We start from the raw sequence: 15,864 nt of genomic DNA on the forward strand, positions 1-15,864 counted from the left end.
TAGAATTTCTACCTGGCTATCAAATGAACTGATCTTATTAAATAGCATCTTGAGGCTTCAGCATCTCTGACTAATTCTTTTGCCAGCTCCCCCACAAAGAAATGCCTATGCTAGACATTCAAGGTAAAAATGTCCATCACCCGCATCTTCTATAGGGAACTCTAGGTTTCCAATTTGCCAGAGAACTACCATTTCCCTACTTAATTGTGTTCTCTGTAGAGAAGATGAGTGGCAGCTTCCAAAGTCCAAAAGAATGGAAAGAGCATGAAACAGTAGAATAACTCACTTGCTCTCTCTCTCTCTCTCTCTTCCCTTTATTGTAAATAAATTACCATAAATTGTAAACCTCAAAATTCCTTAGACTTATAAATGTTGGAAATTTCACCATTGGGATATTTCATACTTGGAAAATTTCTTACTGATAGTCTATTGGAATGGGAACCCCATTGGCATGGGAGGTTCCTTCTCTTCCCTTCTTAAGATTACTTTAGGACAGAAACCTTTTGCTGAACAATGGAAAGGACTTTGACCTATGCTTAAGCATAGAACAGGAATTTCTTTGAGTCATGATTGATTTTAGAATTGATATAATGGAGATACTTGGAATCAATCTCCACCCTATTCAGTCCTAACAGGATTGAGTAAGGGCTGCAGCCTAGATCAAAATTTAATTATTCCAATCTCTACCCTACTCAGGTTAACAGGATTTAGAAAGGGCTGTAGCAAAGGAGCAAAGATTTAATCATTTGAAAATATGACCTTCAACAGACATGTGCAAAGCCTCTGGGCGGTCCTGGGTTAAGCTAGAGCCTCCATTGGCACAGGGAAATTGATGGAGAGTGATTGGTAGATGTGAGAACTGAGGGGAGGCAACTTGGATGGTTTCCTTAAAGATCAGGGGGGTCTGAAGACTCGGGGTGGTTGAGGAGTTGATCGGAGTGGTGGCAGTGTACTCTGAGGAAGCTTGCTCTGAAGGAAGCTGAAGGTGGGGGCCTCTGAGACTGTTTCTCCATTTTGGTCACGTGAGTAATAGGGACTGATCTCCTTTCTTTGCCCCAGCTATCTAAGGGCTTGGGCCTTTTGGCCCAGCCTAAACAGAAGGGGTATTTAAGCCATATTCCTTTCTCTCCCTTTTTCTCTCTCTCTATCTCTAATTCCTTTCTTCCTCCTATTGTAATTAAACTCCATAAAAGACTGACTGCAAACTTGAGTTTTCATTTAGGAATTACATAGCTGAATTCCTTGGCGACCTTAAATTAATATATATCAGTCTTTTAAAGTGATTCCCTTGTAACATTTTATTGTAAATAAATTACCATAAATTACATTTACTTTAATAATTCATTTTGGGATTTAGAAATTAAAACCCTGGCGACCACCAATTAGTAATTCAGTCCAAACCAACAACAAATAAATTTAAAAAGGTTAAGTGATAAGTTACACAGCTAAGTAAGTGTCTGAGACTGGATTTGCACTTAGGTCCTTCTGACTCCAGGCCTTCTGCTCTTAACCACTGAGCCTTAGTTGCCTTTTTTTTTTTGCCTAGAGCAACATAGCTATTAAGTGCCTGAAGTGAGTTTTGAACAAAAATCTTAACTTCAACTTCTGCTTCTATGCCACAATGACTTTCAGATTGGGCCAAACTTCTCCTCTACTAAAGTTATATCCCTCTTGCTAAAGCTGAAGCACAATGGTTCCATCAGTAGCCCACAGCCAGACCTGTGTCTATTACATACATTTCAGCAGGTGCTGTGATTGCAGAAAGGCTTTTAGGGAGATTAGCCCCTAGGATTACCATGTGGGAATGAGAGTACACTGCTGATCAGAGGCAAAGCCAGACACCCCAAGAGCAAAAAGATTTATTTCAAGTATGCACTGGTTGCATGCTTGGTTGGGGGAATCCCTATTCAACATTTAAAGCCCCCACCAATCTGGCTACCTTCCTCCTGCCTTGGCATATCCTTTCTTTCCTGTGTCTAAGATCTACTTACCTCTGCTCCAGCATTTATCCCTGATAGGAACCAAGGGAAGGTCTAGAACTGTTAACATGTATTCTTGCCCTATGCTTAACAATCTTTCCATACAAAGTAGAACTCCTTAAGTCTGTACCCCAAGACCTGAGGTTGGAAACGCTGATGGCAACTTCCCACCAGAGCTCCCCAGGAAACTCCCTTGGCCCCTTACCTGGCACAGAGTAGTACAACTGCTCCCAGGTACTAGACACATCTCCTGTCCAGTGGCCAGCATAACGGCCATGGCCAGCAAAGGTAGATCGAGATATCACAAAGGGACGCTTTCCCCGAATCCTCACCAAGGCACTGGGAAAGGGAAGGCATGTTTGAGAGTGAAGTTCCAGTTATGCCCAGGACTTCCATCTGTGACCTTAACTATGACTCAGTCTATTTGAAATCTAAACTCTAGAACTTAGATGTTAGAGGCTGACTCCTTTAAGTCTCTTACCTTATCTTTTCCTATAATCCATTCCCAAATTCAGGACAACTCCACTGACAGAAATACATGTAGCCTCAGTGGAAAGTACACAAGTGGCACATAGAATACAGGCATTTTTGGGTTGTTACTTGTACCTAGGAGGGACAGTGTTCTTAATTTTTCTTATATATTTAGGCTATGTTAAAGTCAATGTTGAAAGAGGTCATAAATATGATGCACTTCATTCCCTAATACCCTGCATAATTCACCCTCTACAACATTCCTACATTTGTTCACTTGGTTAACACTGAGTCATCTCAACTCATGGTCAGATAAGCCAGGCAGATCCATTTTTCAACCTTTTAGGAAAGAAAGACCTCTCACTTTCCCAAACAACCTGATAACCCTACTGAACCAGTAGACACTGACTACCCTTAAACTTCAGGATCATGTGGATGGTTTTCCCCTAAGTCACTTACTACTGGTATTAAAGAGATAAGGAAGAAGCAGAAGAGGTGGGGAAGGGGATGGGGGTTAGAGGTGAGTGTCTATTTCACTTACTCATGGGAGGCAATGGCTTCAGTCAGCCCATACAAATTGTGCAGATTGTAGTGGGAAGACAAGTATTGCTGGCTAGAGGCACAAATGGTTACTGCCCTCAGGGTACCTCCAATCACACCTGGAACAAAAATGATAAGAGATTTCCATATTGCCTGTGCCCCATAAATTGGGGCAACTCAAAACTCCTGACTATCTACCCCTGGTTCCTTTGGTTTTGGTAAAAGTTAAGCCTGAGTCCTCTTCCTATTCAGGAATTTTTTTCCAGTTATTTCAGTCATGTCCAATTCTTTGTGTCCTTTTTAGGATTTTCTTTTTCTTTTCTTTTCTTTTTTTTAAAACTCTTACCTTCTGTCTTATGATCAAGACTCAAGTTTTGGTTCCAAATCAGAAGAGCAATAAAGGCTAAGCAATTAAGTGACTTGCCCATGATCACACAGCTAGGAAGTGTCTGAGGCTGGATTTGCATTTGGGGTTTTCTTGATAAAGGTAGTGAAGTGGTTTGACATTTCCTTATCCAGATTATTTTACAGAAGAGAAAACTGAGGCAAATAGGGTGAAGTGATTTGCCCAGGGTCCAACAGATATTAAGTATCTGAGGCCAGATTTGAACTCTGTCTTGCTGATTCTAGGTCTGGTACACTATCTTCGATGTCATCTAAATTCCTCTATAAAAATACACTCTGTAAACAAGCAATGTAGAATTCTCACCCACCTTTCCTAGCCCTCTCTCACCTCCCATGCTTCACTCATTCAAACTATTATTCAAAACCACCCAGTGTTAGGACTAAGGTTAAACTCAACTACGTTGGTAGCTAGGTGGAACAGTGGATAAGGACTAGGCCTGAAGTCAGGAAGGCCAGAGTTCAAATCCTGTATCAGACACTGCAACTGTGTGCAAACCAGGGCTTCAGTTTTCTCAAATGTAAAATGGGGATAATTATAGCACCTTCCTCCCAGAGTTGTTGTGAGTTTCAAATGAGATATTGATAAGGTGCTTAGCATAATGCCTGGCACTAGGTACTAAAGAAAGGCTAATTCCATCTCTCTCTTCCAGCTACTTGAAAACTACTCTTCTAATCCCTTTTAAGTTAATTTTGTATTGATCTGCATAAGCTCTGACTTGGTTGTACCCTTTAAAATCATCTCAATTACACTTTTTTCCTATTATTGTTTTTTTTTCTAAACTTTCCTATTTTCTTTCTCAATCTTATTTCAGACATGCCCATTTTGAGAAAGCATTTTTTTTTTTAATCAGAAAGCCTTTTGGTTTTCTGCAGTAAAGCTCTGGCCACCTTGAATTCCAGGGTAAGAAGCCCCTTTCTATGGCAGATGGATAGGACTTAGGCACCTAAGGATCCTCAGTTGGGGCAGGGAGGGAAGATGATTACCTGGCACATAGGGAGGATTTTCTAGCTCATTGTTGGGGCAACCTTCCACAGAGCCTGTAACAAAGTTAGATGGCTCATTCATGTCCTGGAGAGAAAGAACAGCAGTTTTAGGAAGCACCACAACAGCTACCCAGGGACAGGGGGATGATGGAGAGGGTCAGGGCGAACTGATACAGTTACCAGTTGACATCAATCAGTGAGGGAGATGGAAAAGGAGAAATGGTTGGGTCACTTACAATCCACATGCCATCAAAGGGTACTTGAGTGTGGAACTCCTCCACAATGTCATACCACCAATCCCGGGTATGTGGATTGGTGAAATCAGGGAAAGCCGTCTCCCCAGGCCAAACCTGAAAAGCAGAGAAGACAAAGAAAGTGGGAAGTACTCCAAGTCTTAGCTCCTTTGATTTATCAGGCCAGTCTTTCTCATCCTTTCATTCCTAGGCAGCATCTAAGTCAGTCAGCATGGCATGGTTCAGCTTCCAACCTGAGCAAGAAAAGCCTCAACAGCATTTGCCACAGTACCTCCCATAAGGGCTCAATAAAGGAGTTGTTGAATGAATAACTGCATGTTATAAGGGATAATATAATAGCCATAATGTATTTTAGCACTTTTTGGCTTGTAAAACTATATGCTATATCACTTAATTTGATCCTCACAACAACCCCATGACAGAAGCGTTATCATGCTACCCATTTTACAGATGAGGAAACTGAGATAGAGAGTGGTTAAGTGATTTGCCCAGTGTCACACAACACACGAACAAAGCAGAATTTGAACTCAGTTCTTTATGACTCTAAGCCCTGAACTCTATCCACTGCCTGGAACTTGGCTAGATATCTGAAATGGGAATCCAGATTACAGGAAAGCCCTCCTCCCCCCCCCCCCACTCCATAATAATCATGAAATCACTTCACCCATTGTGTGCCCTGGCCTCAAATTTATTTTGAACATGATAGCTCACTTGACCAGCTGACTGCCTGACATCATTAAAAGGCTATACAGAGTCCCTGAAAGGAAGGAACAAAGTAATACCAAGTGAGGCACTACAGGTCTAGGGCAGACAGGCTCTTCATTCCACTGGGTCTGAAATTAAAAGCTCCCCCTTTACCCATATCTTTGCTCTTCAAGAAGTGAATCCTCTGTTTTAGGAGACTGGGGTTGTGTGGTAGTGCTGGTTCTGATTCATTCGTCCATTTGGCATCATATTGATTGTAGGAATTAACATCTAAACATTCTGGCCTTCTTTCTGTACCATGGCCCTTCCCACCAGCCATAAAGTCTCCACCTTCTGTCCCCCTGCTGCCCCAAGCCAGTTCTCACCTTCCCAATCAGAGGTTGCCCTGTCTCATTGGTGATGAATACTCCTCTTCTCAGACCTTCGTCGTAGGGTCTATAGCTCCCAGGGGGGCCAGTGCTGCTGATGGCTGGATCCTGATGAGGATAGGAAGAGGGAAGCTCATTTCATATGGACATGATAGAGAACAGTCAGAAGATTTCACACTATTCCCTTGGAGAACTTATCTCTCCAAACTGCTTTCCCTCCTTTCTAAAACCTTAGCCTTTGCCCAGTCAAAGCTCAGGGGGACTCAACACCATGACTTCTCTCCTGGTCCCAAAGTCCTTAAAAAATCTTATTCTTCCCAAGGAATAATCCAAGGCCAGATGCATTTATTCAAACACAAGCAGAGGATAGTAATAGTGGTTGGACCTATAAACAGCCTTCTCATTTGAGCAACAACCCTATTATTCCCATTTTATATATGAGAAAACTGCAGGAAGGTGAAAATGACTTGTTCAGTCACAAAGCTAATCACTGTCATAGTCAGGATTTCAATCCAGGTCTTCCTGATTCCAAGCCTAGTACTTTCTTCACTAATGCTATCTTGCTTTTTCCTCCAGACTAGAGAGAACAAATTAGTTATAACCATAATGAGAAACCTGAGGTCTGAAAAAGAGAGCTAATTCCAAGTAGAACAGCCAGGGCCAGAATCCAAGGCCCTTGAAACCAAGCCAAGGTTGAGATTTCTGGCTCTTGGTGACCCATCATCAGTTCTACTGCCCTGTCATCAAGACTATTACCAGTATATTTTACTGGAGCAACTGGTAACAGCCCAAGATAACCTGTGGGTAGAGGGCAATTAAGGGGAAAGTTGATGGTATTTTGGACACTGTGTGTCTCAACCAATTCCTTACCTTTTTCCCCTTTTAACCCTTATCTTCCATCTTAGAATCAATACTGAATATTGGCTCCAAGGCAGAAGAGTGATAAGAGCCAGGTCATGGGGATGAAGTGACTTGACCAGGGCCACAAAACTAGGAAGTACCTGAGACCAAATTTGATCCCAGAACCTCTGATCTCCAGGCCCAGCTCTCAATCCACTGAGCTACCTAGCTGCCCATCTCAATCAATTTCTGTATTATCCAGGACTTTAAAAAAAAATTCTCTTTTTCTCCATTTTGATTCTAGTGAAATTCTCTGATAAAAAGCTTGGTGTTGTAAAAAGACTGAAATGATTTGCTAATATGAGATTTTGGAGAGACTAGAGATTTCATCATTCTAGACAATCAAAAGATGTATTATAGGCATACACTTCACTTACACAACAAATGACTTCCTGAAAAGTTATAATGTGTTAAGTCAAGATACTGTAATTCAAAAAATAATTAGAGTGGAAAAGCTGATTATAAAAATATTGTGAACTTAATCAGTTTTATATGCAAGAAAGTACCCCAAAGAACATTTCTTTTTCTGTCAAATGAAAGGATTAGAATAAATTATCTTTACGGTCCTTTCCAACTCTGAAAATCTATAATTCATTGACCCCTCTCCTGATTTGTTAACAAAAATGCATTAATAGTTATAGAGTCTGCATATATGCTCTAATGTTTGCTTATCTATTCCTCTAATATTGGGCATTTAGATTGTTTCCAATTTTTGTTATTTTAAACAGTGGTATCATTTGCATTTTGTATAAATTATGTTTTACTTTTTAGAGTTATTTCCTTTGAATTTACAGAGACCTAAGTATAAATATTTTTGATTTCCTTCAAAAGGCTTGAAAAAGCTTTATAGGGAATTGCTATTGAAAAGGAACACTATAACAAAATTTCTCACTAATCCACAAACTGAATCCCTAGATTTTTTATCAGGCATTTTTGTTTAAAGTGAGGCATGCCTGTACTATCTCTCTTTAAATCTACAGTGGTTCTCCATTATCAGATCTAGTATTACTGTGATTATGAGAAGAAGTAGGTGAGTTCTGTGAAAGTTTACAGATTTCTGAATCTTCAAGTTAGTGCTAGGCATGATACAAAGTTCTGATCTGTTTTTGAGAAATTAATATTATAAAGAAGAGAGCTGGAACAATGTATCTCTGAAATGCTGTATACAAAATCTAAAAGGGCACCTAATGGTGAAGAAAATTCTGGATTTTAGGGACCTGTATTCTAGTTCTGCATTATAATATCTGGACTTTATAGATGACTTGACATTAGGCAAATCATTTAAACACTCTGGTCCTCAAATTTCCTTATCTGTAAAATGAGGAGGTTGGACTAAATGACCTTTAAAGACCTTTCTATATCTGAACTCTGATGTTTAATAAATGGCTCTCAGTGAAATTAGAGACATGAGAATTTCCCTTTTAAAGAGGACAATTAGGAAGGCTGGAAAGGAGAGGAGCTACGGGGAAAAGACATAGAACTCACCACAATCATGACGTAACGCCGGCCACTCTGATGAAACTCCTGTACCATGGCTGGAAAATCTGAGAAGTTGTCCTTGTTGAAAGTAAAGTCCCTCTTGGCATCCATGTAATCTAAGTCATTCCACTGGACATCCTAGAACAAAACCACAGTGGTCCAGTTTGCTGGGGTTGCTGGTGAAACAGCTCCCCAGTCCTGGATTGCCTCTACCACCAATAACCTACCTTTGAGGTCCCTATGGATTTCTTGCCATCTTTTCCTTTTCCCCAAGATATGCCTGAGAACCCAGCAATTGACTTACGAGGGGAAAGTTAGCTGCTGTCATGTTCTTTACCACCTGTCGAGTGATGGTGGTGGAGGAGTAGCCCCATCGGCACAGGTGGAAGCCCAGACCCCAGTAAGGTGGCATAAATGGGTATCCTGCAAACCAATATAAAAATTCACTGACAGGGCAGCTAGGTGGCACAGTAGAGAGAACCAGGCCTGGAGTTGTGAGGACCTGTGTTCAAACCTGGCTTCAGATACTTCCTATTTGTGTGACCTTGGGCAAGTCATTTAACCCTGTTTGCCTAGCCCTTGCCCTTCTATCCTAGAGTTGTTACTAGGACAGAAAATAAGGATTAAAAAATAGCAACAACTTCACTGAGTCAGGGCAGCTAGGAGATGCTGTAATGAGCCTATTGCCTCATATACATTTCACAGGAGGGGCAACTGAGGTGTGTATAGAAGACATGTCTTGTTCTTAGGACATAAAGGATAGTCAAGGGGTGGAAGTGTAGTTTCTAGAGTCAGTGTGATAACTCTCCCCTTGTCTATTTTTAGCTAATCAAATCAAGAACTTAAAGTACCCCTACTTAACATTAAGTACAGGAGTTCACAAGCTCACACCTCCAAAGGTCACTGTTGCCCTGCCCCCCAACACCCCCAGTGCTAGGCAAATTGAAAGACTGCAATTGGTTTCTGTGAAGGGGGAGTGACAGGAAGTGATGTGGAAAAAGGAGAATAAAAGAAAAGACCAGCATGGTCTAGGGATAATTCTTTTCCTGGTGTTTGGAGTGAGTGGCTGAGATCACTGCCTTGGCTTTGGAGGAGACTTTCTCCCTGGATCCTGTGTTGGCTTGCTGGGTGAGTGGCTGAGATTCCTGCCTTGGCTTTGGAGGAGATTGCATTGGTGGAACTCTGGCTGAGGATTACTGGGAAATCCATGTGGAGATCAGACTTGGGGAAGCCTCAGGGCTGAGCCAGACTTTACTGGAGAAGGGCTGGTAGGCTTATTAGGATCTGTCTCTTTATCTACATTTTACACTTTCACTTTTTCCACCTCTTTGTAAATAAAGGCTGCTAAAAGTCATTTTGACTTGAGCTATAATATTTTAAAATCGGTGACCACAATATTATTTTATAACTCCTATCTAGCCATAAAACCTAAATTTAAATCTTTCATTAGGTTATGCTGAATGAACTCCAAGAAGACTATGTTTCATTTGTCCTTGATGATGAATGGCAGTCAGAGACAAGTAGTCACTCCACAAGATCCTCATTTTCACAGCCTACCAGAAGGTACAACAAATAAAGGAACTAAAAATACCCCATGACCAGTGCTAGACCTCTTATGGATGCTGGAATCTTTCATCTATCTATAGTCTCCTGATACTAATCTGTGCTGGAGAAGCTGGAAGACTTCAGCTTTCATAAAAAGGATCGGTGAAGACAAGGAGCCCAGAGAGAAGGACCTACCAATAACTTCCAAGTACTGCTGAACCACACTCTTTGGCTCTGGCCCCAGGAAGATGTAGAAATCCAGTATGCCTCCTATTGCTCTCCAGGTCAGGGCAGGTCTTGGCTGTAATACTACATCTGTAAAGGAAAGCAACCATGAAAATTTAGGAGGCACTGAGAGGCCACACACAGTCCCCTAGAGGAGAAGAGTTTCCCCTTCACATGTTACACCTTAGGCTCCACACTTTATGGTAACCCTGAAATCAGGATTATATCAACTCCCCTACATTCTTACTCTCTTAAGGAGAAAACTGAAAAACTCTTGGGAAAAAGGTAGAAATGCAGATAATGGAAGAACAAAAGGGTGATTTGAATTTTGTTAGGAAAGTTGAATTTTTTACTCTCTTCCTGGATAGGATAAGGAATTAAAAAAAAGGAATGAACAGACCCTGAGCTTCTCCATCATATCCCAAACTTCATCTCCTAATAAAGTCACAATGATATTGAGCCGTATGGTCCTTATCTTTAGGAAAAAGACCTTGTCTTACAAATTCCCTGAAGCACTTCATAATATACCCTTATTGATATTCAACATCTCAAGGTAGCTAGCTGAGAATGAACTGAGAAGCTCATCTCCAGTTGACAAAAGAAAATGAGGAAAAGAGGAATAAGCTGGCCAAAACACAAACAAACAAACAAACAAACAAAACTGAGCAGTAGAGTTAGGAAAAGATGTCAAGAAATACTCCTGCTCCAGTGCACTAGAAACACATTAAGAAATGGGTGGACATACAATTTGACATTTTTCCCACTTGCTGTGTAGTACAATAGAAACAGTTCTGACTTTGGAGTTAGAGAACTCAAGTTTGAGTCCCAACTCTGCTACTTAATGCCTATGCAACCTTGGACTAGTCATTTACCCTCCATGGGCCTTAGTTTCTTCTTCTTCTACCTCTAGGTAGGAGGGAATCAAACTAGATCAACTCTTAACCCTTTTTTGGGTTGGCAATATAGTGAAACCTATGCACCCCTCTGCCAGAATAATATTTTTTAAATGCATAAGATTGTTAGATTATCTTTATCTTCAGTCTTCTCCAGTTCTAATGTGTAATTCTCTCAGTAACTGAGAAGCTCTCAATCACTTACCCATGGCATTGCTGTTCAGTAGGAAGACCCCATGGGCCAAACCTCCTTCCTCCAGGCATAGGTAGAAAGGGTGGGAACCATACAGATTGGCCCCAGGCTAGGATGGAGAAGAAGGTGCCAATATTAGTTCTCACTTAACCAAATTCTGTTTAAATCCTAAAACTGCATTTTATCAACTAATTAGAAATGTGATTGGAATCACTACATCACCAAATATATCTAAGTTCTTATGAGCTATGTGGACAATGTATGTACCTGTTTAATGACAAGAAAGCAATGGGGACTTGAGTACATTGTATCTCTTATAGAATTCCTTCCTTATCTCTGCCATCTTAGCACTAGTCTCTCATTTACCCCAACTGTATAACAAAGGCTTCTTCTTGAGGTGAAAGTGATGTAAACCTTGCTTTCCAGCCACTGCTGCAGGTTCTTATTCTGAAGGTTGGAGTGATTTGACCGTACCACCTCTCAAATACCAGTAGCATTTTTAAAGGGCCAAGGAGGAAATTTACACTTACATTTTGGCTAAGTAAAGGATGTGGGAGACAGAGCTACATAACCATCTTTCTGGACAAGTTCTAGGGAGTGTTAGTAAAGTATAAGCTGGATATGAATCAACAGTCTGACATGGCAGTCAAGCGAGCTCACCCTCAGACCTCAGTAAGATGACATAAATAACTATCTTGCAAACCAACATCCAAAATTCTGAGTGTCTGGAGGGAATAAAGGAAAGAAAAAAGAGACTGAAAGACGTTATTTCCCCTACGAATCTTCTAATTAAATTCAGCATTAATAGATGCTTCTAGAAAAAGGGAATTACTTGCTTCACTCTACCCTGTGTCAAATGAAATACTTACTATTTTACTTTCAGCTATGTTCTTTGATCGCTATATTTAATTAAGGGCACCACATTTTGATAAGGACACTGATTAGTAAATCCAGAAGAAGGTGATTAGGATGGTAAAGGAACTGGAGACTATGCTATATGAGAATCTGTTGATAATATAGAGCTCTTTGACCCAAGGAAAAAGAAGACTTCAGGCAGGGCAGAGACAAAACAGGAATCTTAAAAGGCTGTCAGGTAGCAGAGGAATAAACGGCCTTGCTTTGCTTTTGATTTTCTATGATTTTTGGTGGCTCACGAACTTAGATAGGAAAAATTACATATATCTACTAATCTTTAACTGAAACTTGGGCAAATAAATGGTGCAGTGGATAAGTACACTAGGCCTGGAGTTAGGAAAACCTGGGTTCAAATCTAGCCTTGGACAGTTCCTAGCTGTGTGAGCCTGGGCAAATTGCTTAACCCTGTTTGACTCAGTTCCTCATCTGTCAAATAAGACGGAGAAGGAAATGGCAAAACGCTCTAGTATCTTTGCCAAGAAAACTCCAAATGGGGTTGTGAAGAGACACAAATAAGAGGAATAAAGAAACTAAAGCTTAGAATTTCCTTGAATTACGAATTTTAAAAAATTATTCTGAGGAATATTTATGTTTCACCAGATAAAGGAGTCCATGACAGACACAAAAACCCCTAGTTCTAGGGAAAGGAAGAGGTATTGATTCTACTCAGTCATTTCCATCTTGAACCACATCCAGCTATGTATTCTGAGGGTTGGTGTGAAAGAGTCACTATTATCCTTTGGGCTCAAGGCACTTTGTTAAGAATCTAAGTGAAAGGGCAGCTGGGTGGCTCAGTGGATTGAGAGACAGGCCTAGAAATGGGAGGTCCTAGGTTCAAATCTGGCCTCAGACACTTCCCAGCTGTGTGACCCTGGGCAAGTCATTTGACCCCCATTACCTGGCCCTTACCACTCTTCTGCCTTGGATCCAAGACAGAAGGTAAGGGTTTAAAAAAAAAAAAGAATATAAGTGAAAATTGCCACTTGGATTTTACCAGAGTTAGCATGTAACATAAGCACTGGCTGGGGAAATGTGGGGCTACATAACAGCTCATGTAAAAGAGAGCAAAGTTTTTTAAAGATTGTAAACTCAACTTAAGACAACAGTGTGAAGTAATAACAAAAAAAATGTGATCTTGGATTTAGAGAGACACAGTATTTACAAGCCATTGACTAATAGACATTTTATCTTTTCCTCCATCCTATTTCTGGTCAAATAAAAAAAAAAGAAGAAAGCCTCTTCCTTTTATGGCCTTTCCCATTTACCACAGGTGGTAGGTCTCTGTTCCAGAAGGTGATCTTGGTCCAGTTGGTGCTGAGTATTAGGGATGTCTGGTGTTCCCCAAGGCCAGTAATATAGTGGGAAGGAAGGGAGGTAGTAATCTGGAGAAACTGGTCAGCAAAGAACAGGGGAGCAATGGTTGTATTTAACCTGTCAGAGAGAATAAGATTTCCCAGTAAGCTGTCTGATCCACAGAGAATCTCAAGGAAAATGGGGAAATCTGAAAATGATCTGTACACGTTGGGGGATATATTCCCAAAGGGACCAATTCAGGTGTGCCTTGGGGCCTATAGGAGAACCATACTATTTGTCCTTTTCTTAAAAATAAGAAAACAATAGTACAAGTTGTAAATACTCACAAGACCATTCCATTTGACTTCCTAAATATGACCAAACCAAAGGGATTGGCCTCAAATGACACACTGTAGAGAGGAGAAGGAGCCCTGGTATTGACTTTAGGGGTTTCCATGGGAACCTCATACCGCTGATTGGAAGGATCTTTGATCTGGGAGAAGGAGAGAGGAATTGTAAGTGTAAGTTATAGATTCACTGATAAGCAGGGAGATGCATGGTGCTACCCCTAAAACCTATTCCCTAAACAATTACAACAGTCCATTTACCCTACCCCAACTTGGTCCTGGATTTGAGCTTCCACCTACTGTAAAATGCAGTCGGCTTTCTGTCTCCATGTGCACCTCCAAATGCAGGGTTAGGATGTCCTTAGGGAAGAAGGTAGGTACTGTACGAGTTAGAGTTGCAGTGTAGCCTGTCTTAGTGGTGGTGAGGTTCTCCAATTTGTAGCTTGGGTAACTTTGTGGGAAGAAGCACCATGGCGTCCATATTTGGGAGAATCCCTGCTGAGTTACTGGAACATAGCAGCAGCCTCGGGCTTCACACTGCTCCTGAGTGAGGGTCTTTTCTGGAGCACAGTCAAAGCGGTAATCAGGGGAGATGTTACAATACAAAGGAGTTCCAGTGGAGTTTTTATGAAACTCCTGATGGGGCTGGGCCCAGGACTTCCCTGTTGCCTCCTTTTCAGCCCTATAGATGCCTTGCTGTGCTGAGATGTCTCTGGATTCTCTTGGAATCACAACTGATACATGGAGAAAGGAAGCCCCCAAGAGAGCAAATATCATTAAGACAGCAACACTACATCCTCCAAAAATCAGCCAATTGAAGCGCCAGGAACGTGGCATTCCTTCCATATCCATAACTTACATCTGAGATGGCTATGCTGTTTCTAGATTCAAGTGTAGCCTGTTGATTTAGGAAATGAATAAATATTAGATAGGAGCTAAGGTCAGCTCAAAGGAAAGTGTAAGATGATTTGATTATTAATAATCCAAAGCAATTTCTTGGCATCTCAGAGCATTTACCAAATATCAATTATATACTTCATAGAGAAAGATGCTATTGGCCTTGACTTTCCATAATGGACAAATAAAGAAACAGAGGCATTAAATCAACATATGAGGTAGACTAGTGGAAGTAAGGAAGACTGTAAAGAAGGCAAGGTAAGGAAAAGTAAATAAGACTACTAAAGGCTGATTACTTCGATATAGCAAGTCAAACTAAGAACAAACTAAGGGTGTGGTTAGGTATAGGACATAAATCAATAGTCAATAAACAGCTAATAATAATAGCTCAAATTTACATAAAATATTTATATTATAAATATATTATTTATTTTAATAACATTACCATAAATATGGTGATTTAAAGTTTGCAAAAATACTTGCCTAATTTAAATTTGACAGTAACTCTCAGACATGTGCATAATTTCTATTTTATAAATGAAGATGGTAAAACTCAAAAGAGATTTTATTCTTGGTCATATAGCTTATTAAGGGGTATTCCGACAATAACACATACTTAACAGGATTGTTATAAAACACTTTCTAAACCTTAAAGTACTATATAAATACAAGTTGTTGCTGCTGCTGCAACTGCTACTAGTACTGATGCTGCTGTTGTTATTTTGACTCCTGAGCCTTTCCTTTACACTGTCACCAGAATCATTTTTGTAAAAGGGTTTTTAAGATTTAACATGCCTCTGAAATGATAACTGAAAGCAGTCAGACCAAGCTGGACTAATGGAAGTGGGCCCAGAAAGGCAGCAGGAGGGCATTGTGTGAACAACAGTGGACTTGAGGTCAGAAGTTTTGGTTCTAATTTAGGCTTTGCCACTCTGGGACCTTGGGCAAATTAATTAGTTTTTCTCATCTGTAAAAATGGGGATAACAATACTTGTGCCACTTACCTTATGGGGCCATGGTAAGAAAGGCACTTTTAAATATGAACCACTTTAATAACTGGGTATAATGATAGGGGAGTGATTTAAAGGCCAGGTAAGTTAGGAATCAGAAAGATTTGTGTTAAATCTAGCCTCAGATACATACTAGGTATGTGACCAGGTCCAGTCATTTAATCTCTATTTCCCTCCGTTTCCTCACTTGTTTGCTGTTCAGCTGTTTCAATTTCCAATTCTTTGCATCCTTATTTGGTCTTCCCCAGTGCATTTTATAAATGAAGAAACTGAGGCAAAAGAGTTAAGTGACTTACCCAGGATCACATAGTTTGCTGGTGTCTGAGGTCGGATTTGAACTCAGGAAGACGAACCTTCCTGACTTCAGACCTGGTGCTCTATCTACACTGCCTCATTTGTAAAAATTAGGATAATAGCACCTACTTCCCAGGGTTGTTGTGAGGACCAGATACAAGTAAGAT

The 15,864-nt window shown here is 40.5% G+C and overlaps 1 protein-coding gene across 1 annotated transcript in view; it reads right to left on the reverse strand.

Annotated features, from left to right (window-relative positions):
- The window catches only part of GAA (alpha glucosidase), a 29,980-nt gene that overhangs the window by 11,779 nt on the left and 2,337 nt on the right, over positions 1-15,864 (reverse strand). The window contains exons 2-13 of the mRNA XM_001380195.3: positions 13,797-14,394; positions 13,497-13,642; positions 13,122-13,287; positions 10,954-11,050; positions 9,826-9,945; positions 8,390-8,508; positions 8,092-8,223; positions 5,704-5,814; positions 4,616-4,729; positions 4,380-4,464; positions 2,992-3,109; positions 2,185-2,318 (exon numbers count right to left, since the gene is read on the reverse strand). Of these exons, the coding sequence (XP_001380232.1) occupies positions 2,185-2,318; positions 2,992-3,109; positions 4,380-4,464; positions 4,616-4,729; positions 5,704-5,814; positions 8,092-8,223; positions 8,390-8,508; positions 9,826-9,945; positions 10,954-11,050; positions 13,122-13,287; positions 13,497-13,642; positions 13,797-14,348 (1,894 nt within the window). The 5' untranslated portion in view covers positions 14,349-14,394. The remainder of the gene's footprint in view (positions 1-2,184; positions 2,319-2,991; positions 3,110-4,379; positions 4,465-4,615; positions 4,730-5,703; positions 5,815-8,091; positions 8,224-8,389; positions 8,509-9,825; positions 9,946-10,953; positions 11,051-13,121; positions 13,288-13,496; positions 13,643-13,796; positions 14,395-15,864) is intronic.

The sequence above is a fragment of the Monodelphis domestica genome, chromosome 2 (assembly GCF_027887165.1).
Source record: "Monodelphis domestica isolate mMonDom1 chromosome 2, mMonDom1.pri, whole genome shotgun sequence".
NCBI classification, from domain to species: Eukaryota; Metazoa; Chordata; class Mammalia; order Didelphimorphia; family Didelphidae; genus Monodelphis; species Monodelphis domestica.